Source organism: Melozone crissalis, unplaced genomic scaffold (genome assembly GCF_028551555.1).
Source record: "Melozone crissalis strain CALT ecotype California unplaced genomic scaffold, PUWL_Pcris_2 ptg000045l_1, whole genome shotgun sequence".
Classification (NCBI taxonomy): Eukaryota; Metazoa; Chordata; class Aves; order Passeriformes; family Passerellidae; genus Melozone; species Melozone crissalis.
Window position 1 is genome coordinate 5791365 of NW_026535823.1, and position 25423 is coordinate 5816787.

Genomic DNA, 25423 nt, shown 5'->3' on the forward strand with positions numbered 1-25423 from the left:
CAGCACTAAAACTTCTCCAATACACATGGACAAGGTGTGCTGGCACACTGAACTGCACATGGCCATTTGAAACAAGATCATGCTCTGTACCTGTAAAGTTGAACCCATTCTCTTACAGTTTGGTCATATTATTTCAAGTTTTTCTTAGTAAAGAAACCCTTAAGAACCTGTGTACCTTAAAGCACCTGCCAAATCAAAGCAAAAGCTCTTTTACAAGTTAATCATGTTAAAAGAACTGATTACCTAGAATAGGAGAAAGGAAGAACAAGAAGAAAAAGTACTCCTCAAGTCACAAGGGCCATCGGAGAACAGAAATGCTGTAAGGCAGTTGGGAACTAAATGAATACAGAGAAACAAATTTTTGGTGTAAAAACACACCATGCTCTGCTTCTGAACCTGCCTCAGCACGGTGACAATCCCTCTTCCTCTGCCCATTTGTATCTGTTGGCATACACAGGATGCAGCTTGAAGCCAGCCAGGAAAATTTTGGCCATCTTCAGAGCAAGGAGGTAAACACCCTGTGGCTCTGCCACTTGTCCATGTCACAGTGGCAGGCAGGAGCATGAAGAACAGTAGTTTTGTAGACATCCCATTACCAAAAAGGAGAAAAAAAAATTGCAAATGATGGCTAAGAAAGATGGACGGATACCAACAATGAGCTACCAGCAAATCTGACTAGCTTGCCTCTTGTCCAGAAAAGCAGCAACTTGGGGGGGATCCCTGGATGAGTAGGATTCCAGTAGACTCCACCTTCAGCTCAATGTTTTACTGGCATGGAAATGGCTCAAAGTGGGACAGCATGTTATAGATGCTGCCTTTGAAGTCTGTTGCAATCCAGGTCAACTGGTTTGCTCCAGCAATGTTTAAAAAAATTACAGTTTCTCCCCAATAATGAAGAGGCCCAACTTCCCTTAGAAAAAGTCTGTAGTAAGTTAGATCATTGGTCCAAGTACTTGGAGGACACCTCTGTTTTTCTGTGATGTCATGGCCAGAGCACCCCATTTTCACATCTTCACATGACAGGACCATGAGCGTGGCTTTAAATAGTCCAGGAATGTGGGCTGCAAAACATGGAGAGGCAGTAATTAGTCACAAGCCAACAGCACCAGCTGTGGTACAAGCTGCTGAAATCAAGCTTCTCTAACAGGAAAGATCAAACCACATGTCTGCACCCTAAAACCCTGTTCTTGCCTTCACTAAGAGGTGACTGAAAGTGTAAGTGCAGCCATAAGTTCTGTTACATCAGGTAAACACTGTGCCTAGTAGCCTGCTGTATCAAGAAGGCAAGTAATTAATGATGGCAAACTCTTAACTGAGGAGAATCAAACTTAAAATAGAGGATACCTTTGGTTAAAACTGAAATCACCTGGGACAGCAAGAAGTTCTGTCTAGAACAGAATCTGGTACCAAGAAAATGAGTTAGAGGAAACACCACCTAAAACCCCAAACTATCTACAGGTAACCACTTGTCACCACCACCCACTCTAGCCTGGGAGAGGCACAACAGGCACAGTTTTTGTGGGCCTTCTACAAAATTTCTCCTCACTTCACTGGCCAAGTGCTGCAGTTCCATTGCCACAGCCTAAATGAGGTCTGGCCTATCCTCTGAAATGGGGTAGCACCACCCTCAGTTCCAAGCAGTGAAATCCTACCAAGCACAAAAGGACCATTACTGAACACACTTCTAAAAGGCAGCTCTAGGCTAAATAACTCCTAAAGAATGGATGTAACACACTGCCAGAAAGGTTCATGCCCTTTAACTTCCACTCTTCCTGCACAGCAAGACAGGACAGTCACTCCCAGAGCTGGTTATCCAGGGGAATAACCAGGCACTCACGTTTTCCACAGGGCAGTACTGGCGGGCGTACCACTCCTGGCTGTAGAGGCAGATGATGACTCCTTGGCCCAGGAACAGGGAGGTCCACATGATGACATTCCAGAAGGGCCCTTTCCGACTGTCATTCAGGGTGAAGTTGAAGACCACTGAAAAGGGGAGGAATGAGAAGAATTTCAGAAACAAACTCAAGGTTCAAGAATCAAAGATGACCTGATTTTACTGGGATCTTCCCCTCCTTTCACTTCATCTCTGGATCAACAAGGCTACTGCATGAAAATCTGATTATGCTTGGCAATAGAGCAAATACTCTGAGCTGATTCTCACATTTACAAGCTGTGTGCCTCTGGGGAATCAACATTATTTCTCTTACACTGGTCACCAAGGCATGGCAGAGGTGGCCTAGAGTTTATTAGAGCACTCTAAAACACAAAAGGAAATCCAAGAGCTCTGATTTCTAAATGGGCTCTTCTGTTAGATTTCTGACCCATATATATAGTAACAGAGGTGTTTTAAAAACTTTTGTTCTATTTTCAGTCTCATGAGAAGGGTGAGACAATACAGATATTATAATTCATGCCATCATAATTCCATTTCCCACACTCTTCCTCACTGCAGTAGTGAACTAACTAATAGTTTCCTTATACTGTGAACAGAGGAAGACTGACAAGCTGCTGACACACAGTGATTCAACTACAGCTTGGCAAAGAGGAAGCAGTGCTGTTAAACTCTGTGCAGTGTCACAGGAACAGCAGTGTATAACACAGATCCCTCTTCCTCATCACCAAGACCTTGATCATCTAAGCCCCAAGATTCCAAATCCTCTGTGTGTACATAGGTGTGGATCTCCTGAGCTGCAAAAATCCATTCACAAAGCTTGGACTCACAATTGCAACCCTTGGGCAACAATACTGTGTGTTAGTGCTGAGGGAACAGCCGGCATCATTATCAACAGCACAAAGCATGCTTCTCTAAAAAAAGCCACAAACCCCACAGCCACTCCCACACTCTCCTCCTTGGAGCTTACCTCCAAAGCATGAGAACAGGCAGAAGAGAACTGGATAGAAGAAGCCAAAGCAGATGCTGAGGACATACTCGTGCACAGCAGCTGACACAGTGAAGACAGACAGCATGGCTGCTGCTCTGAACTTCTTCCCAAAAAACTGGGAGAGACAAGAATGCCAAGTATTAGGAGCTACTCTGCTGCGGTTTTTGTTTTGGTTGTTGCAATACAGTGAATTTTCTTCCCTGAGCTAAGAAGGTTCTCCTCCAGCCAAGAGGCATGTGTGAAATGCCAAGTGCCTTACAGGGCACCTTGGGCTTTAGGTGTTTCTCTTCAGGTACATTTCTGCATTAGTACTTGTGCTGAGCCCACTCATTAAATACCTCCCACAGCTCATGGAAACAGTGCAACATGGGTTCTGACTGCTCAGGCAGTCTCTGCATTCCTACATCTCAGCCCCACGTTTTGCACACATTAAGGACTTGGAAATGAGTAATGGACCCCTCTAAAAGCACAGTTGCTCCCCATAACAGCTGACATGAAACATTTTTATGCCTCTAAACATTTTTATGCTTCTACATCTTGACAAATGTACCGTTTTGCCCGGTAGTTGAATGTTTAATTAACAAAAGAACACATCAGCTTGTTACTCACCCAAAGGAAGTCCCTGTAGGCATAGTAATAGAGCCAGTCATGTACCACCACATTCCAGGTTCTGTAGTAGTTTGCATAGGATGTGGAATTCCACCAGTCCTGAAAGCACAATGGAAAGACTATACATATAATTAACCATAAAACATTCTAGAAGGCTTTTCTAGGATATCAAATTGAAATATATTCAGCAAAATAATACCAAGCTAACATAACAATTTGACCAAGCTTTCCATCACACTTCCAACATTCTACTTAGAGTATCAAGGTCTGGTTTTACCCCAAACTGCTGTGGCTGATGTGATAAAAGAACAAAAAGAAGGCTAATGGAGCTATTGGGTAGGTCTGTTGGCTGCTTCTGTTTGTGCACAGGGTATTTCACCTTAAAGCAACTCAGACTGCCAACAGAAACCAAATCTGTTCTACAGCACAGCTACAAACTTAAGCCTTAACAGCATAAACCAAGTAAAATCCCATGGTTGCTGTGTTTGGTAAAATAATCTTCAGTTTCCTCCTTTTTTGTTCATTATGGCAATGACTTTCAGAAACTTAATAAACTGCAGCTCCTGCTTCTCACCTTGTAGAACATCCTGTCTGCAAAGCGCAGCATCTCGGCAAACGCGTTCAGCCAACAGTGAAGGAACGCAAAGAACACCAGGAAGAGAATCAGGACACCTGGAAACAAGGACAGCCACACCAGTTTGGCAGTGTTTGCTCTCAGCCACAAGCAAGAGCACCTAACACAGTCAAAAACTGTTCTTATAGACACTGACACAGATGAGCTCTACTCTTTTGTACAGGTAGCACAACAATATTTCAGTTTCTCACCATACTAGGCCCTGCTCTCCCCAGAGGGCAACAGCAAGGCTGCCCCAGAGCTTGCAGCTCGATTTGAAGAGTTAAATTCAAAGCTTTTATTTTGTATTGCTGATTTTGAAGTTTTACCCCTTAATGCTGCAGTCTATTCGCAAAATCTCCTTTGTTGATCTCTGCCTGTCATGAATGTATCTCAAATGAAGCACTTCTCCCTTCCACAAAGATGAAAGTCACTCGTGGATCTGGGCCTTACCTGGCAGGATGGAGTTGAAGATACAGAGGACCAGCCCTCGAAGGTTGAAGGTTTCCTGACTACTGTTGCGAAACAGAGGAATGCAGAGTCTCACAAAGATGTAGTAGGCATAGAAAAGTGAGCCAAGCACCTGGAACAAAAATACCCCAAAACTTGACTTCATAACAGGAACACACAATTAACACATCACCACTTGCCAGCTCTAGGAGAGAATGGCAGCTGCCAACACAAGCCAAAATAATTTATTTTACATTGCTGCCAATAAAGCTCCCCAAGGATCCAGGCAGAAAGAAAGCCACAGCAATCCCTGGAGCATGCTGAGCAGCCAGCAGCAAAATCAACTTCTCTTTTCTACTACAGCAGCTGTCAGTTTTTCCCAGTCCTATCAACTCACACATTTTGACACAAAAAAACCATGCCACTGCCAAAGTGGGGAAAATACCCTTGATCTGCATCCAAGGTAAGGGCACAAATAATTGAAAAATACTTACTGTAGTTAAATCTAATATTAAAGTTTATTTTTATTTTATTCCAAAGTTGACATTTACGAGCCAAAGCACCTCAGGCTTTCTCTGACTCACGAACTGATGTTGTGGATGTTGAGGTCAAAATGCCAATGTTGAAATACTTGGATGTAAGGCAGGTGCTGTCCTCCTCTTTGTCCAACAGCAAGCAGCCAAAGGCCTGTTCATGCTGCCTTTTTTTTCTTAATTGTTTTGCTTTTTAAACCATAAATGCATTGTGTTACAGCAAAAGTTTCAGTCACACAAATCCATTACTTGGAAACACATCCACAAGAAGTTACTGGAGCTCATGGCCACAAATGTGAAGAATCAGTCAGTCTTGAACTCAAATAAGCACTGGGGATTTGGACCCCAGGCCTCATTATTTACAAATTGCTTTGAATAACTGCAGAGAAGAAGCTGTGCCCCTGCACTACAACCAGAGTGAAGAAAGAGGGCATGGGTATTGATCTACACACACAGTTTTTTTTAACTGTAAGCTTGTTTAAGCAAATATTTCAATTTTTTCTTTTTTTGGCACAACCATTAGTGCAGCAAGATGACAGTTTGTTAGTCAATGAAAAGTATTCTTTATTGGTAAGGCCATGCCAAGTGGAGTGATTTAATGCCAAAGAGAGCTGTTGGGCAACACATCTTAGATGATCTCCAAGAGTGTATTCTGCAGAAAGCTGCACCACTCACCTGTGCAAATTTGGTAGCTACATAGCCCCATCTTATTGTGGGATTCCTAGAAGGAAGAACAGGATATCACAGTTAAATAGCACATCAAAGCAGCAAACCCCTCCCTTCAATTACTTGAAGGATTTTACAATTTTACTGACATATTCTCTAAAAAAAAATAAAAAATGGCTTCTGAATTCCAGAATTTTTAATCTCCTGACGTCCAAGGGATGTCTGCCCAAATTGCTGGTTCCTCACTTTCAACTACAGCAGAACTCCAGGAATTCCATAAATGGGAAGGTATCTGGAGGGCAGCACTGTACAGTTCTGTAGGAGGTGGGTATCTGCAGACAGTTGTGTGAAGGACTGCTGACTTCACACAGCCAAAGTGTCACCCAGCAATGCACAGAAGAGTCTGGGAGTTCCCACTCATAAAGGCTTCAGCCTCAAACTCGGAGACAGGGCTGCTTATTAGCACCACATAAACACACAGGTTCCTGCTGCAGGAACTGTCTATCACTACATGATCTGTAGCAAGTTCTTAATTAGTTCAACTTCAAGTGAGGTTCCCAAGGAAATAAAAGCAGAACTCCATGAGCAAGTTCTGCCCTTGCCAGCTTAACCACATCTTTGTGAAAGCTCCAACTCATAAATTGATCACACCCAGGGGTGCTTAATGTTGGCTTTAGTTTTCAGACTGCTTAATGTTCTGTTGTTGCTCACATTACCTGGGATAGTTGTCTCTGTAGATGAGGGTGGGAGCAAAGAGGAAGTACAGGTACTGAGAAATTCTGGGAATATGTACTGTGCCTGGGAAGAGGGGGAAATAAAAAACAAAAGCAATCTTTTTACTGACAGTTCAGCCTCCCCCAAAAAACAGAACCCTTCTCACCTCAGAAACCTCAGTCTGGAACTAAAAGTATGGGATTTGCAGAGAATAAAACAAACTGGACCTTTCAGATGGTGTGCATGAAGGACAGTTAGCAAGTGAGGGTAATCAAACTATCTGCTAACACCTTGGTATCACATTTCCTGTCCTATCAACACATGGGTTCAGTCCAGTCAGCTCTAGTATGCCTTGCTTAAAAGACCTTTTCTTCTATGATTGCTGTTATTTCAACTACAGCACTGAGCTGGAGGTCGGCAGGCAACATCTAGACAACTTTTACTCCTAAAAGCAGAAATAGGGAATCCTGGAGAACAAAGATTTAAGATCCAGAGAGGACTTAGACCTGAACTACAGTCTAGCTTGTTGTCTAATACAACTGAAAACAAATGAAAAGGTTCAGGCTGAAATTATGATGCAGAACCTTCAACCTCTCCATCCAAAGTCACCAATTCAAATCCCACCTCTCCAGCTCATGAGAGCAGCTCACAGCAATGGAAGGAAAGCTAGAGCTGGCTATATAAAATGGAGCAGGGTAAGTTACTCACCAGACTTGTCCTTCACTGAGGACAGGACTCGGGGTACGTTCTCCCGGATGAAGGAATGAGCCTTCATAACAAGACGAACCTGGAAGGCCAAGAGAAGAGCAGCTCAATGCTCTCATTTTCACAACCTTCCAGTGAAGACTGGATCCAGCATTTTACAGCAACACCTTCAGCATCTTGGTTTCTTTCCCATTTAGCCCTTTTACAAGCAAAGGGCTGCTTCCTCCACCCACAAGCCTGTTTAACTGACATGAATTCCAAACTCTGCAAGGGGAAACATGCAGCAGCAACTATGGCTCAGGAGACACATCTCATCTACACTTGCAGGACCACCACATACACAAGGACTGTGAATAACACCAGCAAGTCACTAATCAGCTAACATTAACTTAAAATGGAAGGGAAACCCCTCTCCATTTCAGCAGGCCAGGATGTTTCAGAGTCTAGGTGTGTCCTTGAAGTTACGTGTGTTGAACAGCAATTATCACTACCTGGGTATAAGGTGGTGCCCCACATAAACAGTCCACAGCTATCAAGCAGGTTTTTCTTTTAATTTTGTTTTAATACTGAAGAACCAAAAGTAGGGCCAGTCTAAAGTTAATTCTTAAAACTCATCCCTGACCATCCTTGTTTTAACCTGATGGACTGACCAGACCTCCACTCTTGCACTTTTCTGTTCCTCTCCACAAAAAAAATTCCACTTCCAAACAAGTCCTGATTACACAGCCAAGACACTTGCTTCTTGAGAACAGAAATGCCAACAGGAATCACCTCCTGACCACATACTTGCCTTTTTGGGTTTTGTTTTTTAAAGAGGAACATGATAGCTTCCTTGTGGACTATGGCACAACATGTTCTTAAAATTGGTTTTAAGCACTTAGGCATCCACAAGACAACCAGAAACAAATGGAATTTCAGTAAAACCCACAGTAAAATCTTAAATATTGGGTAAAAACCCACAAGTGGTTTCCAGGTCAAAATGAAGTTTATTCTCTACTCTTTCTTATTAGACTTGCTGCATGTAACTGTCCTCAAGTCTCAGAGATGCTGCATCCACAGCCTTGGCTTAATTTAATGAATAAAAACAACATTTGAGTTCTTTAGGAAAAAGGACCCTTTCCACTTTGAAAATAAAATGCAATTCAATGTATCCTAGGGTCCAGAGGATGCAGGGTAGGGATTTACCTGTTCCAGGATTACAATGAAGCGGGAAGCTGGAGGCAGGGCATAGGCTACAGCAACATAGGTTGGTCCAAACCCAAGCCCAGCTATTTGGAAGAGTGTGAACAGCATCCCATAGAAGAAAGAGTGGATTGCACGATGGGAGGAACTGGAATAGCCTTGGGCCCACCACACAAAAAGGTTGTATGGAACAACTACTGTGGCACTGAACATGCACAGCCAAGTACAGAAGACAACTGGGAACTTTCCAAAAACGAAGACCAGGAGATCAAATCCAAGGACCAGCCTAGAAGGCACAAGGAAAGAGACAATTTTTGAGCGTCCATTCTTTGATTAGAAATACTTCTACTCCACTAAGTGGCCACGAACCACAAAGCTTCCAGATCATAACTGGTTGACAGTCTGGATAGAAGTGACCATGGCAATTTCATCTCAGGGCTGTCTGTGGCAGCTTCAAGTGACCACACTCAAGTATCCCAGAAACTAAGAGGAGGACTGATGCCATCAGTGCTGGCAGGCACAGCTTACCTTCAAATCCCACAGGGTTTAAGCACATCTCTAAGATCAGCATGTGCTTTAAGAGCAGGCTCAAGCTCATCCCTCCCAAGAACAAGCACATGACTGAACAATCCACTGCTGGACGAAGGTCCACGAGAGCTTCTGGGGAACACCCCCAGGACATCATCACTACTGCACTGGAACTCAGCTCTTCCCAGGGGTTTAAGCCTAAAGAGGCTTTTCCCCTGTCTCTATAGTCATGGGGTATTTTAACATCCAGCACTCAAAGCTAGTCTAATCCTTTTCTGTGGGCATTCCACACACATTCAGTTTAGAAGTTCTCCAAAAGGATCAGGGTCATTAGAAGGTCAGTCCAAATAAGAGCAACTGGTGCGCACCAGGTGCTTTAGTCCATTAATCAAGCTTAAAACATAAGGACATAAACAAAAGGTTGATCAACTTCACTGCCTCTCACACTTCCTCAGAGCTTACTCCTACAATATGCTCTTCTAAACTAAGACCAGAAGACACAGAACAGAATACACCAACAAAAGTTATTCCTTCTCAGGTGGAGGCTCAATTGCAAACTGGATCCAAATTATCAGATCTAGCTAAAACCATAGATATTTTTAAAGTAATCAGGGCATGCAGCCCTACATGATTTTAAGGTAAATACTACTGCATGGACATATTGGGGGAGAATGGGTAAGTTTAGATCAGCTAAGCAACATTTAATAGCACACATGCCTGTTCTTATACCCAGACTAAAGGGACAATGATTATAAACAAGATACAGTTCTGGTTTTGTACACTGAAGAGCAGATAATCAGCAAGATAAACATGTAATCCTACTTGTGTACATGAGATACAGCTTGCCAAAATATTATTTAAGCAACAACTGAGGAAAGCAGTCTTTCACAATCTTATTCACAACTGGCTACCTGCAAAGCACTATCTTAGCAGAGGCTCTGCCAACATCCTTGAGATTTTTCCCCAGGAAAAACAAAGTTCTATTTTTATTTGAGTACAAGTACAATGTTCCAGAACTGTCATTTTTAAACAGAGGAAGGACTGCTGAAGTATTTAAAGTTTTTCTAAGCAGAGTCCTTCTTCAAGCAACACAAGCAGCTGAAAGCTGCTGTCTCATTAAAGATACTCAACCAAAGCATTCCACATTCCCTTTTGCCAGCCTCGTGATGAACTAAGCACGTTAGGGTGAGCTGTGTGGCCACAACTCTCCTGCAACACATCAGTTAGCAGTGTTTTCCTAATATCCAGATTTCCAATTTGGAATGGTCATACCCTCTCAACAGGAACTCCAGCACATATTTTAAGTATGCCAACTTAAAACCCACACTTGCAGCAACACCCCAAGAAGGATTCCCCCTTTCTGCACCATTTTGCAGTTTCATGTGCATCTGGCACTCTGGAAGAGCTATTCCCAGCCCTCATCCCTGTCTTTCCAAGGCATTCTTACCTTCCTTCATCAATGAAGTCTACTAGAAGTGTACTGAGGATGAAGACGATGAGAAGGGCGATGAACATGTGGTAGATTGTCGTGATGTGACTCACTTCAAACAGCTCACTAAGGGAGACACCAGAGTTAAAGTACAGCTGGGGTGCCACAGACACACACACTTGCTCAGCTTATCCTCAGACAAAGGATAATTAGCCATGATCCCAGTGGTACTGAGATGGCTGTAATTAAGGTTTATATTGGCAAGATGTAGTACAGATATTTTAGGAAGAGAGAAGTTTGAACAGATTAATCCCCATGGATTTAAACATAAAACTGTGGGGGGGTGGCAGGGAAAGTACCTCAAAGCAAAGGCTCATTAGCTTGCTATCAAGGGTATTTTCAGTAAATTTGATCAAATTACTTTGATGAAGTTAAGTTACTCACTCCAAGAGGGACCTCCTGGCAGTAAAGATTTTCCCGTGTTCTGGAGGGGCCCTTGAATTCCTGCAAGCAAAGAATATTTGTTTAACATTTGAGCCAAAAAAGGAAATAAAGCTTCTATGAAACACAACCTTGTTATAGCAACAGCTTAAAAGGAACTTACTTAGCTTTGTGCAGTTCCTTCTCTGCACAGGAAGCTGGGAAAAGGGAGGCTGCAGATGAGGAATCCAGGAGTGCTGATTTTGCCACCAAGCTGTTCACAAACTCTGTGAAGTGACTGTCCACCTCTTTCATGAAAGCTGGCTTCAGTTGCTGACAGAGTAAAAAACACAGCAGCAAACTGTTAACTTGCTGGATACATTTTCATAAAATATTTATATTCCTTTTTATCCTGGAGCAGGACAGAGCAAGGCATCAAAAAAACATTTCTGTATCATGAACCAGCAGTTGGAGCCTACTTGGATAACCTGGGGCTGATCCTGGCCAGTTCACAGACCTCAGGCCAGAGGACTTTGAATAACATTTATCTTCTCCATCAGATTCAACACAGAATTGCTCTGGCCTTTTAGAAGACTTATCAGAGTCCTGAGAATTTAGTTCCTTAATGTTTAACCCTCAAAATGGGGAGCCAAGTGATGAAGCAGAGCTGAGAGCCAACCCCTGAGCTCCTGAATACTCCGCCAGCCAGCCATCACCTTCAGCACAGGCAAAAGGCAAGTCTCAAGAAATTATTTAAAATCTGATTGCACATTATGTTTTGTTTTCTTAATGCAAGTGTTTACTAGCCATGTTTGTCTGACCATCCTTTGCCTGGGATTTTTCCAGTTTGCCTCCAGATTCAAGGTGGAAGCCTTCCTACACGACATCCCAGATCAGAATTCCCAACTGCTATCTACTTTCTCATCTTGAAGGTTGAAAAGAAAAACAAAAACATCCTGTTTTCAAGGAACTTTCTGGAGGAGAGGGGGTTGTGTGGAGACCTCACAGCACCTGCCAAAGTCTGAAGGGGACCTACAGGGAAGTCAGAGAGGGACTCTTCATGAGGAACTGCAGTGACAGGACAAGGGATGATGGCTTCAAACTGGTAGAGGGTAAGTTTAAATCAGATATTAGGAAAAAATTCTTCCCTGTGAGGGTGGGGAGGCCCTGGCACAGGGTGCCCAGAGAAGCTGTGGCTGCCACCGATTCCCTGGAAGTGTCCATGCTAAACAAAGCACTATTCATTCCCATCAAAAAATACGTATTTTTTGAGTAGTGTCTCCCCATTTTTAGCCTAATCTCTCCTCAAGTGAGGCTTTAGCAATGATATTTCCTAAAAGTACCTCTTCCCTTTGGCTGGCACTCTGCTGAGATTGCCTCCTCATAACACAGCCCTCCAGGGCTGATACCAGCACGTGCATGTTTGGATTGGGAGAGCAGGACATGAGTTCTTAAAGGATTAAATCAAATACAAACCAGAGTATAGACCCTACAGTAATTGTAACTAACTGTAATTACAAACTAAAAACCCTTGAAAGAATGCTATGCCATTAAAAGCAGAAGTTGGGCAATAATAAAAAAAATTATAGCAAATCAGAAAGTTGAGGGAAGTAACCTTTTACTTATAAAGTTGCAACTGTTCCCCAGAACTTTACTCATTCTAACAGATTTAGTAATTTTTGTCACCGACACCTGACAGCCCTGACCTAGTGACAGAACACACCATTCTCAGCTCCTTTTAGAATAAATAAAGGACTGGAGTTTTAGACAGCAGATGCTTGAACACCTCCTATGCATGAGTAACTCCCAGCTCAGCTCCTACAAATCCCATTTGACCAAGCTTTTCACAAGTCAAGCATCTGCCCAGAATTTAGATACCCATCACAGAAAAGGCAAACTGCAATCCAAGCCTCTGTTCAGTGGTTCCCACAACAAAAGGGCCCAGCACTCCAAGAATTCTCAGTTATATGGCAGCAGGGTGTGTTTTTTTCTCCTCAGCCTCAAGACACCTGAAATAAATCTGCAAGCTGCATAACTCAAAGCTTAAAATCTGAACTTTGTGTTTTGGGAGAAAATTCAGCAATTAAAGCACCACTGATTTTCTAGGATTCTCTTTGTGGGTAAGAAAACTTTCTATGAATCGTGTCTCAAAGCTGGTAACCAGAAAATAAACAAAAGGAACGAGAGACACTCCTGGAGAAAGAAATCCAAGGTCAAGTTGTCCCCTTGCAAGAAGCTAGTGCTCCCTGGAACTTCCAAAGCTACTTGTGCTTTACAGTGAAAGCCTTTTCCTGCAAACACCCACTGCCAACAGTGATTAGCAACGACTGTTCTGTCTGCAGAGAAGTTACCAGGCTTGATCTCCTGTTCTCAGGAAGGATAAACAGGATAAGACAACATCCAAAATAAAATTCTGAGCTGACTGCCCCTCTGAGGCAGTCAGCTCAGAATTTTATTTAAAGGGCTGAATTTAAGGAGTTTCAGCAAAAAAAAAACCAGCACATCTTTTGCAGAAGGCTATTTAAATACACCTTAGTTATACCTGTTATAAATCCCACGCCACCTATAAAGGTAGGGAGAAAGAGGAAAAGAAAAGTGAAACAGGAAAATATCTCAAAGGTGCAAGGTATTTTTCTCTAAGTATCCACTCCCTACTATTCATGTCAAGCTGGCACAATTAGATTACTTCAGATTTAGCACAGAATTTTCTGCAATAAAATTATGCAAGAGTGCAGGGCAATTTGCCCTGAAGAACATGGGTGCCACAAAACAATGGTTAACAAGGAGGGTGCAGTTCATCCTTAGCCAATTTCATTTAATTTGGGCATAAATCACCTTAAAATAACCTAAGACAAAGCCCACACAGATGCAGATGTTGCCAGAAACACCCAGTGCTATTTTCTATGAGGATATTGTTCACTGACAAAAAGAATGAGACCAAAGCTCAGGAAGGTCATCTCCACAGCCAGGGCAGCAGAAGCTGTGGGGTGCAGGCTCCATGCTGCCCTTTATTCAATGGATAGCAGGGCACAGAGCATTTTAAAGGCTCAATATGCAAGCAGGCTGGCTAATCATCACACTGCCAAAAGTTAGTGGTAAGGCAATTTCCATTTTATTTACAGGTTTCAAAGTTCATTCTTATCTTTGGACTTCAACCTATTAGGGTCAAGTAAGACAGAACCCCATTACATAAGATCATCCCTCTTGTGCTAAGTGGGACAGAGAAATAGGGCTGGGGAAAAGTCACTGCACTCAATCTAGGACTGAATAGGGCTATTTGTGTTCCAGGGCTAGTGACTCTCCAAAAGACTTCCAGGGTCAATTGTCCTGCTCCCCACCACAAGCAAGTATTGTGTTTACCTCAGCTTCTGCTATGAGCTGCATTTTCCTTGTTATCACGTGGTCCACATCAACCCAGCCTAAGGAAGGAAAGCAAATATTCAGTATTTTTTTGTTGCATGTCTGAAAACACAAAAAGCACAGCATACAGTAGTTCAGACACCAATTTTTCAACAGCATTTCTGACTTCTAATAGGGTCTCACTAAACTCAAATCAAAGCTGCAGGAAGTTCATAAACTGCAACCACATATTTTAGAACAACAGCACTGTAAGGCAGTCAACAGCTGAAAACATGCTGGATTTTATTTTTCATCAACAACTCTGCAAATATTCCCAAGGTCCCTAAACATATTCAGCCTTGAAGCAGCAATCAGAATGACCCTTAGAAGGTCATTTCCAAGCGTGCTGATTTTTTATCAGGGCTTTATCTTAAGCAGACATAAGCTTAGTTTGTCTGGAGGCCTCTGCATTGCCAACAGACAAGGCAGTCAGCCACAGCTATTAGTAAAATACCATGATCAGCTCTAAGACAGGCTAAATGGCAAGTTGGACAGTTGTTCTGTGCTCAAACCTGGCTATTCCCACTCATTTTATCCCCCAGGAGAAGTGCTAGATATCAGTGACTGTACTCCTTAATATGTTTGACTGTTAAGTAAACAGTCAGGTTTAACACACCATCAATACAATCTGACTTTTGTCATTACTAACACCACGGGCCAACAGGTAAAGCCTCAAATGCCACCTTTCTTTCACATTAAAAGCTACACATCTGAGATGTCTGTGTGACATCAAGAGGAACAACACCCACAGGTCAGACATTTCAGACTAGATGTGTTTTAGGACAAGCACCAGCTGGTGTTTCACTTCTCCAATAACAACAACACAGAAGATAAAATTACTTAAAACAGAGAGTCTTGCACATGAAGGAAAATCAAGATTGAAGCAGCAGCATCCATCCCCCTAAAATACCAGTCAGAGTGAAAAGATAGCAGCAAACCTGGCCTTGTTCTTATCCTTTGGCATTTATAGCTGCAGCACCACCTTACACACCAACACACAGCCAGCATTACAACTTGCATGGTTGGTTTCTAAGACAACATCACCACTTTTAGAAAAAGCAGGTACTGAAGTGATTCCCTAATAAGATTCCAGAGCAGCAAGAGCTATCAGATTTGCTGTAGAGGGGCCAAAGTTGTGCTGCTGTGAGACAAGAAAACAGACTGAGAGCACTAGCACAGTGCATAACGTGGCCTCTACACACAAAGCAGTTTCATTTTCAGAGCAGGAAATGCTTCTGTGCTGCTCTGGAGCCTGTCAGCTTATTTGAGCAACTGGCTTTAAGTGTTTTAGGTAGGCCTGCTTGAGAGGTGACTCCATTCCAGTACTGGAAGAGAGTACAACAACACAAGAAACTTTATCTTCAGCGCAGCTATGATCAGATATTAGCATTAATTCCCCTTCCCAACAATCAACCAGGAATTTTGACTTTTATCTGTCTGCAGGAATTTTGTTTTTTCCTATCTGCTACACAAGCTGTAGATTTAAGGACAGACCAGCAACAACTGCCTATCACTTAGCAGACTTCTGATGTAACAACAAAGAAGGAAACTGCTTAACACCATTGATTTTGGCTGCATCCAAGATCCATTTTTACAAAAATAGAACTCCTGGTTGCTAAGCATCTCACCTCCAAGACAAAAATAAAAAACAACCAAACACCTCAGCATTTAAGCTCATTGTGCTGTTACATTTGCAGAACAACAGCAGTTTGGAAAACAATTTGAGAAGAATGTAGGATACCAGTGACCCACTCACCTCATACACTTTGCTGGTCTCAAATAGATTCTCTCCCAACATGCTAAAAAAAAAAATAGTTTCACAAGCAGCAGAACTGTAACCCCTTCAGATGTTCTCAGGGGCTCTACTCCCTCACTGTGCCACTCCACAATTGTATTCCTAGCCCACTCCTTCTAGTACTAGTATGAGAAGAACCACTTTGTGCTGACCTACTAGAAAGCAGAACAGGGCTGCTGGGCTCAAAGAACAATTAACCTTTCCCTTCAAAAAACTAAGAATTTGTGTCCCTTACCCAGCTGCCAATCTTCAACATGATATCAAGTTTGCTTGAAGCCACCCAACAACAGCCAAAGAGAACAGGACACATGGGAGTTAAGAAATTGCATTTTCTCCTTTTAAAGATAAGCTAAGAATAAAATAACCAGTTCTTTGACTATATATTTCCTGTCAGATCTTGCCTTTGAAGCCTCACTCATTAAAAACTCACATCAAAAACTACCCAGGCATGGATCACTTTGGAAATAAAACACCCTTGCAGACTACAAGGCCTTAAAACTGTGTATAGCTTTACATATACCAAATGTCCAGCTTAAATGGTTGTACAAGAAATGAGAACAATCTCTGACCTGCTGATGCTCTAATTGCTAAATTGGAATTTAAAGTGTCCTCCTGTCACTGTAGTTGGCCTCATATCAGTGTGCATGCAGAGAAAAGATTAGAAATAGGTTTTAAAATCAAGATCTCCATGGCTTCAGTCAGAGCAACTCATATGACAAAGTAAACTCACCTGTGAGATTGTCTTTCTCAACACAGCCTCTTCTGTAGCAGAAAACTCACCCCAAACCAACCCATTCTGCTGTATTGCATCACCCCATAAACCCAGCAGTGTCACAAGGCAGATACCAGAGAAAAAGCACATCATCTTTAATCACTCAACTTCCCTTGCACAAGACACCACTTATGTTCTGTCAGGTCACTGGAGAAGAGATTCATCACATGATTTTGAGTCCAAAAGGAAATGTGCACTGCTGAGAAGTCCAAATCTTCACTTTCCTTTGACCCTGCAAATGAAGCCTGGATCCCTCTGTATCACTTTGGATTGCAACAGCATTATAGAAAAATGGACTCAAGGCTGCAGTATACAAGGAAGCACATCTTTGTATTTAAAAGACATTGAGATATGCCTTAAGAAGACAAAAAATATATTTAAAGTCATGAGAAAGTTGTCTGGAAGACAGGTATGAAATACCTGGCCAATTTCAGAGGAGGCTTAAGCAGGGCTTGCTTTGGAAGAGCTTTCTTCACAGGGAGAAATTTTTTTATTTAATGGCCTTTGGTTCCCTTCCCATCAGCAAGGACATTAACAACATCTTTAGAGGCCCACTGGTCTTGAGCTTGATCCTTATAGAATGTGACTCCTCTGTACAGACCGAATTCCAAGCAGGTTCCAAAGTCAGAAGAAAAAAAATCACAGAACAATTTAATTGTAAGCTTTGTTTCTCTTTGAAAACCAAGCCAATAAAAAAAATCACCTGAAGATTGAGAAAGCTTCCTAATTGTTGAGAACTTGAGCAACTAAAATTTCACAAGATTGACAAAGTACCTCTTCTAAAGGATCTTCTTGTCCCTTTTTCAACCCACTCTTGCACATCTTACAGATAAGTGACATTTGAAATGGGTAGAGCAGAGAATCACTCACATGATGTTGGGGCTGCAGCTTGGGATCCAAAATAAACCAGCTTTGTCATTTCTTGATAAGACAACTTCCCATTCAAGAAGTTAAAGCAACACAGGCAGAAGGACTTCATTATTGTCAGTCACCTGGATTTAAAGGCTCCCTCTCCAAAAACACTGAAGATGTTATCAGAAGCAAAGCAATATTAAAGCCAATCTAGTGCAGGGCTACTGTAAAGAGGGGAGGAGTTCCATATTGCTACAATACAACACACATTAATAATTTGAGCTAATGAGCCTTAATTCTTACTTATGGTAATTTATTTGGCCACTCAGCAATTAGAGGCAAGTTATGAGTAGACTCAGATGATCTGTTTAAAGAATTCACAGGCCATAGGTTACTGCACTGCTGGGCAAGCATTTAGCTTAAAAATTCAGTTCTGCAGGGACATGGAACCCAAACAGCCTCTTCACTAGCAGGAAGGAAAACCAGCATTCTCTGTATCATGCTACCATGTCCCAGGCTCTTCACAAGAAACTGCTAGCCTTTACCCAAACCACAGGTTCCAAAACATGACAGCCCCTAGAATGATCAGAATCCACCTAGATAAAACAGCTTTTTGATCTATCTCTCAGAAACATCCCAGATACTCAACTCAAGCAGCTGAATCCACAAGAAGCAGCCTGTTGAAACACTGAACACTCATTGCTGTGAATCATACAGCAAAGGCTAAATCTCTTTCCAAATTGCTCCCCCTTGGAGAGCTCTGTCCTCCTCCATCTCTCTGCAGGCACACAATTTGTGCATCACCATGAACTTTTGCACCAGGGATGATCGACAGTAACCTCACTGAAGATAACAGCCTTTTTCTAAGATCAGCATTACCAGCCAGGCTTACTCACAGCAAACAGATATGCCACACAGCTTGTTTGCAGATCGGCCTCCAGAGACACTTCCAGCCCTTGCCTGATCTCTGGGCAAACAAGAACAGACTCCAAACCCATCTTTTTACTGCTCTGAACACATTATCTAAGCATTTTAGAGGCACTCATGCACACTTATGATCCATGTCCTCTCTAGCCTTTTAAGATCTGTCCATTCCAGGTGACTGGTACAGTCTGATACCAATATCCCATTAGGCAGAGCAGTTTTCTATTTCTTTATGTATCTCCTGCTGAAAACATATAAGACTAATCTTATTAAGGAAGCCTGGCTTTTGACAGGGGATTATTGCCACCTAGATCATCTGCTGACTCTAAGCCAAGACCAAATTAGTTGTTTAATTACAACTCTGGAGCTAATTCAAGGAAGAGAAATTATGTAGAAGACTGAAGTTCAGCTACACTATCAAAGTGAAATTGCAGGCTGAATAATTACAAGATAGAAACAAATCAAGGCACAGAAGAATTCTTCTGGCAATCTCCAAGCTATGAGTGTTTCCACATTTCTATAAAATTGGGTATACCTGAGTAAAAACTATTTGAATCTTAGAACCCAAACAATGTGACAGTCTTCAAAAGCACTGCAGAACCAAGAAAAAAAAAATAACCTCAACTGTACAAAAAGAAGAGTCAGACCTACTGTAGCTCTAAAGCCAATACATGTATTAAAATTATCCCTCTAAGCAATTTCAGAGCAGCCAAAGGATTTGAGTTTTAATAAAGAAAGGATTAAGGGCCCAAAAGTTTCTGTAGACTTCTGGAAACAAGTCAGCTGGCCCTTGACACCTCCACTCTTACTGTAGAAAGCAGATTGTGTTTGCTATAACCAGAGAGGATCAAGGGTGGGTAATCACGTTAAAGGTTTAGTTTTTCTATGGCAATAACTGCCACAAACACACTACATATTCACTTCTGTACATTCTTGGCCTGGCTAGAACCCCTTGACTGCAACAAAATGGATTTTGTCTAAAATTCCTCACAACACCCAGCATGAAGTTGTTACAATACAAAAAAGCTGTTGCCAGACAGCAGACCATTAGCCTCACAGTGCCTTTGTGCCCATCAGCACTAATGCCTTAGAAACAGCTATTCAGGAGAGAATGGCCAGGACAAAAGAAAGAGAAAAAACATCTATGCCTGCTTCTCCTGAGAAATTCTCCCACCTCAGTCATGAAAGTCCTACCTAGTTACACAGGCACCATGGAGTACCTGAAGTGGCCACTGTCTGCAACTCAACAACACTTCAGCTTCATAAACCTTCAACCTTTGGGTCACAGAGCTGCTGATTCAACTCCCCTGTACAGAGGAATTCCTGACCAGAGGGATCCATCTTTCTGCCATGCCTCAAGGCATCAGATTCATTCCTCCTACCTCCCTGTGTTACTCCTGTTGTCACCAACCCTGAGCTAAGAAACACTTTGTGACACCTCTGCTCAACTGGCAGCAACCTTGGCAGGCGAGATGCACTCAAGTCTTGACTAACCAGGATTCCTCCCTGCTGTGCTTCACTGCAGTTTGTGTGGGAATTAAACCACACTGCACTGTTCCAAGCCAACCCACCAGGCACATGGACACTTTCAAGAGATCAACCCCAAGATGCTGGTTTGCTCCACACTCACAGTATCTCACCTGCAGTGAGGTTTTGTCACATCTCAGAGGTGTTAAAATGAACGGCCTGTAAAGACAGACACACCCCCCCATCAAGTCCTAATTATCACTGCTCTATTTATTACTTACCCTTCATTTATTACAATTAAGGAGTTTCCACACATGAAAAGGTTAAAGTAGTAGAACTCTACTCCCAAGCCCAGCATCACTGGATTCCAGTAGCCACCAACTCCCTGCAATTTCCTAATACAGTCCCATTTGATCCAATTAAAATTATGTGCCACCAAAATCTCAAAATCCCAGTTCTCCAAGCAGTTTGTGGGATGGCTTTCTCTCCAATGCATTTTATTTTTGATAAGAAATCTCACTTGCCCTAAACTTAAACATGCTCCAACTTCCATTTCAGTTGAAAGAAGTTCTATTGAAATTGTGATGAGATCCAGAAGCATATCAGTGAGAATTATCTCCTTGAGTCACTGGCACCAGGATTTTGGATCTTGTACTCACATGGCACACTGTGATAACCTACTTTAGCTTTTTGCTTAATCTATCTCACAAAGAGAAAGGAAACAAGCTGCAGTTTCATCTCTAACCTCCTTATCATGGGCTGGAATGTGGTACAGCATAAACCAGGAATTACAGAGGGTCACACTCATAGTGCCACACAACTGTCCCTGCAACCCAAGGGACAGGGCATGGCAGCTTTGACCCTTCCACAAAGCCAACTTTGGGCCACATAACTTCTAAGGTGACCACAAAACAAATGAACACACACAGCTGTGCATTGTTCAGTTTTCTGGTAGCCAAGATTTAGTCTGAATCAAAGGGAGCTCTCCTGACACAAAGGGAATCCTGGTGTGCACCCTACCTCCACCTGTCAGGTGGACACAGCACCTTAGCCTGATGTGTTAAAGACCATTTTCTTCCATCTTGAGAAGCCACATACTTAAAGGTGGTAAAGGAAGTGAGATGAAGTCCCAAAACAGCATTTACCAGGATTACTCAAAAGTGTTGCCAGGAGGCATTTGCACCATTTACAGCACTAATGAATCTCTTCCTCCTGTGACAGTTAATCACTGTTTTAGATCCCTGCAAGCACTGCAGTGCACAGCTCCTGAGGGAAAGCTTTGCAGGACAGCACCCCAAACAACCCACACCTGCTGAAGGGGTGCAGCTGGGACCCAGGGAGCTCCACCTTCAGCCCTCCCACAGACAGAAAAACAGAAATGAAGGAGCAAAGAGGCACAGCCATGAGTAAAAAGGGCACCTTAAAGGAAATCACATGCCAGAGATGCAACCAGTGCTGAGCCACTGAGTCTCACCATTGCTTGAGTTTTGAAAGGACCTCTCACTCTCAGGTCTCCTCTGTGTTTCTTCATTCTCAGGGGTCTTGGAGGCTGCAGTGGAGCCAGCCTGGCGCTTCCTTACACAATCATCACCTGCCATGGTTACCTAGCTAGATCAGAAAAAGAGAGAAATAATGAATGACAAAAATCTCATTTATTGTTCAATAATATATTTACATAAAGTTGGACTTTCTTCCTTTCATTGTGAATTCAGAGTGAGGATAGAGGAAATTCAGCACATGCTTGAATTAGTCACTTACTGTTGATGACACTTCCTTTCCCTTACCACAAGCAGTACAGGAACAAAGTAACCAAGTGAGTTCCCCTACCAAACTTGTTCCTAGGACCATCTCAAAAGATCTCCTCACACCACCCTCTTTTCCCTACAGGTTTTATAACTACTTAAAATAACTTAAGCTTTTGCAAAATCTTTAAAACGACAAAAAGCCCTTGCAATTCTTTCTGACAGCCAGGTGGACACCAAGACTAGTCTTCCATGAGCTGTGGCAGGTTTACGTTGTGGAATCACCAGCAATATTTGACCTGAGCCAAGCCCCTTTCTTGTCAAGTTCTCAGCTGCTGCTGGAGCAGCTTCCTCAATGGATCCTTCTGTTCTGCTTGACCAGACAATGGTTGTGTTGCAAACCAAGGAGAAACAGGAAGAGAATCAGGTTTGAACTACACCAGTTCGAATGACAAAGGTCACTGCTGGGGACAGAGCTGCCAGCAGGGAGCACCTGAAGCACCACATGCAGGATGAAAACAGAATTTTCAGCTAATGAGAAATGGACAAAAAGACTCTAAATTGGTCACAAAGTGCTATCCCAGAACACTCTCCATAAAATTCATCTCAAGAACCTCTTGGCAATGTAGCTACAACTAGGGACAATTTGCAGATTTTTTCCAGAAAACCTCACAGGCATGTATGTAACCACATTTTCAAGCTTGATATATTTTTTCATCTTGGCACAAAGTGTGCAGCAGATGTGTTTAGCTGCTAGCGAACAGCATACGTGCACCAGCACATATGAGCTGTTACAGACAGGCCAGGAAAACTCAGGAACTGGTGAAAAAACAAATTAAGGATGGATTACCTCAGAATAAGGAGGCTGGCACGTCTGCAAAAGGGAAATAAAACTATGACCAGAGCTTTACAGAACTCAACTTCCTGTGTTTGTCCCTCCAATAGGAAGAGTCTCCTGTTCTCCTTTCAGGCTACACAGCATAAAGGGGAGAAACATCAGCCACTACCAAACAACAAATCAATAATTGGGTGAGTTTTCCAGCTCAAACAAAGGACCAGAAGTTTAATTTTTGTCTCAGGACACTTTTCAGCTCCTTCTTCAAGAGCTTAGGAAGGTATTTCTTCCTCACGGGCGCAGAGTAGTTCCAGTATCTAACTGAAAGCTTAACAGAAAGGAGTTAAAAATAACCAATCTCGGGATGGGGGGAAGGAAAAGTCATGTGCGGCATGAACTTTAAAACAATTAAAGAGTTAATAATTCAGATAGGCTAAGTATCACAGCACAGCCTTTTCCACACCGCAACTCGAAATCTGCTAGGGGAAATTAGGAAAACAAACATTTTCCTAGTCTAGTTCCCATATGAACAGAGGTGCAGCATTACAGTACCTAAGCAATTATCAGCACATCAGGACATCAGCTCTTCCCGCCTATCTCTACTAGAACCGAAACATTAAAGACACAATGCCAGGATAACTCCAAGATGTTCACCGCCCCCCTCACAAGAGGAAATCGCTCCTCACAACAGTAAACACTCCTTTCACCCCGCTCTGAGGCCATCCACAACTGCAGATGAAGTTCGTAGAGCTACAAACCCATTAACAGATTTCCGAGCAGAAATTCCCTGATTTCACTGGCATCTGATTTACGGTGCGCGCAAAGGGCTCAGAGACCTTGAGCTTCTCCGCCTTCCCTTTGGACAAACTGATAATTAATCAGAAGATGCCTTGGGAGAAAAGCAACACTTTACAGTTCATCTTTGCATTTCAAAAGGCTCGGTGAGGAACAGCTAAGAATCACGGAATGGTTTAGGCTGGAAGGGACCTTCAAGATCACCTAATTCTAAACCCCTGCATCCAATACCAATCACACTAGACAACAACCTTATCCCAAAGAGTTTCATCTCTAAAGTTTCCCTTCGAAAACTCTTGGCCCTCGGGCATAGCCGCATCCCGCAGACCCGAACCCTCGGTCCCTGCAGAGCGAACAGGACAGCGACCAAAAAAAGTTAAGGTCACTCCACAAACCAAAGTTAAGGTCACCCCACAGCTCATCCGCAAGGCGCACGACAGCCGGCAGGAAAAGGGTTTGAGGACACCGCTGGGAGCTGCCCAAAGCGCTGCCGAGGCTCCGAGCCAGCCCCTGCCCCGCTACCTCCCCGCACCTCCGCCGAGCCCCAGCCCTAAACGGTTGCGGGAGCTGCTTTCCCCGGGGGCGGGGCGGCGCGAACACGTTCCCGTGGCCGGTGCCGCGGTCGGAGCGGCCGCCAGTCCGCGGAGCGTCACCTCAGGGGCGGCCGAGCCGCTGCCGCCGCCTCCTCCTCCGCCGCTCCGCTCGTCCCCGCGCCCGCCGCCGCCGCCTCTTCCCGGGGCTCGCGCACGTCACGGCGCAGGGGGCGGGGCGAGCGGTGGCACCGCCCATTGGCCGAGGAGGCGGCTCCGCGAGGGCGGGGCGGGAGGCGCGCGCCGGGTGGGGGGATTGGGGGGGCGGCACGTGAGGCGCACATGGGGCGCCCCCCCCCCCCCCCCCCCCTTCCCCTCAGCTCCCGCCTCCCCCTCCTCCCCCAACCCCCCCCAACCCCCTCAGGTATCGCCGCCTGCTCCGGCGCTCCTGAGGCGGGAAGAGGGTGAGGGAACACCAAGGTTGGTAAATGCTCGCGATACAAAGGGGCCGCGAGTAATCAAAGTTGTATCACTAACCTACACACTTGGCGTGGAAATTGGTTCGCTGGTACCTGACCGGCTATAGGAACAGGGGGCTCTGGATAAAGTAGTTGGGAGTGGGTTTTAGATAGAGGGGTAGGGGAAAAGGAAAGAGAGAGAGAAGGAGATTAATTAAAGAGAGAGAGAGAAAAAGAAAAAGAGATCACTAGTTCTGGTTGTGGCCTCAGTCCAGCTGAGGGAATGTCAGTCCTGGCTCCAGGGTGTCGATCCCAGCTGTGACCACCCAGCCCAAGGTCCAGGTAGCAAAGGCCTGTCCTCGCCCTGAGGGGCCCCCCTCCACTCCCCACACCCCAAGCACAAGGAAACTTATTTAAAGGAACCAGGAGGACCCTGAAGTCAAGGCTGGGAGGTCCCAGTGGCGTTATCTGTCCTTGTCCTTCAGCGGGAACACACAGGTTGTTCAACAAGTGCTTCCCTCACGCTCAGCACCCAGGCTCAGCACAAATGTGTGTCCTACCCCCTGAGGTTCTTCCAAATAGTAGCCAGGGTAGGTATTTTTACAGGGGAGTAAAAATGGAGTGCCCCCCAATTTGAGTCATCCCCCAAGAAATGGTGTTTTGTGTCAAGGGGGTGTCCTCCCTCACAAACGTTGCCCTGAGGAGTGGAAGCTCAGCTCTACAGCTGGGGGGGAGCTGAGAGCGGGTTTGAGTGGAGACCTCTCCCTTTTAGTCCCAGCTGTGCTCCACAGGGACAAAAACTGGGACAAAGGCTGCTCCAGAGGGCCGAAAATGGGACAAAGGCTGAGGTTTGTACCTTGCTTTCTCTCTCTCCCCAGACAGACACAGGCTCGTGATGGAGGGTGAGTCACGGAACACGTCACCAGCTAACAAACTCTAGTAACCTCCTGTGAGCTGCATTTCACACTGCAAATGGGAAAGTTTTCCCAAAGTGAGGGGAACTTATCCACTAATCTCTTACTGGCAAGTACACTCTCTCCTCTTCCTCCTCACGACATCAGGGCTGTGCTATGCACAATATGCCCCCAGGTGCACCTTGAAAGGTCACCTCAAAACAAGGTAC

General features: G+C 43.8%; 1 protein-coding gene across 3 annotated transcripts; it reads right to left on the reverse strand.

Moving 5' to 3' along the window:
- Window positions 1-378: 378 nt before the first annotated feature.
- SOAT1 (sterol O-acyltransferase 1) lies at window positions 379-24004 on the reverse strand. Of its 3 annotated transcripts, none has more exons than XM_054286158.1 (16): window positions 23966-24004; window positions 21415-21548; window positions 14092-14150; window positions 10916-11064; window positions 10756-10815; window positions 10330-10437; window positions 8358-8640; window positions 7176-7254; window positions 6470-6551; window positions 5763-5808; window positions 4558-4687; window positions 4066-4163; window positions 3492-3590; window positions 2862-2997; window positions 1838-1983; window positions 379-1061 (listed from the first exon to the last, which is right to left on the reverse strand). In XM_054286158.1, the coding sequence occupies exons 2-16, from the start codon at window positions 21536-21538 to the stop codon at window positions 1005-1007; spliced, it is 1656 nt and encodes a 551-aa protein (XP_054142133.1). In that variant the 5' UTR covers window positions 21539-21548; window positions 23966-24004; the 3' UTR covers window positions 379-1004. The 3 variants fall into 3 exon arrangements, with proteins under 3 accessions (XP_054142133.1, XP_054142134.1, XP_054142135.1); XM_054286159.1 differs by having other exon boundaries at window positions 21415-21544; window positions 23966-23977; XM_054286160.1 differs by lacking the exons at window positions 10330-10437; window positions 23966-24004 and having other exon boundaries at window positions 21415-21744.
- Window positions 24005-25423: the final 1419 nt, after the last annotated feature.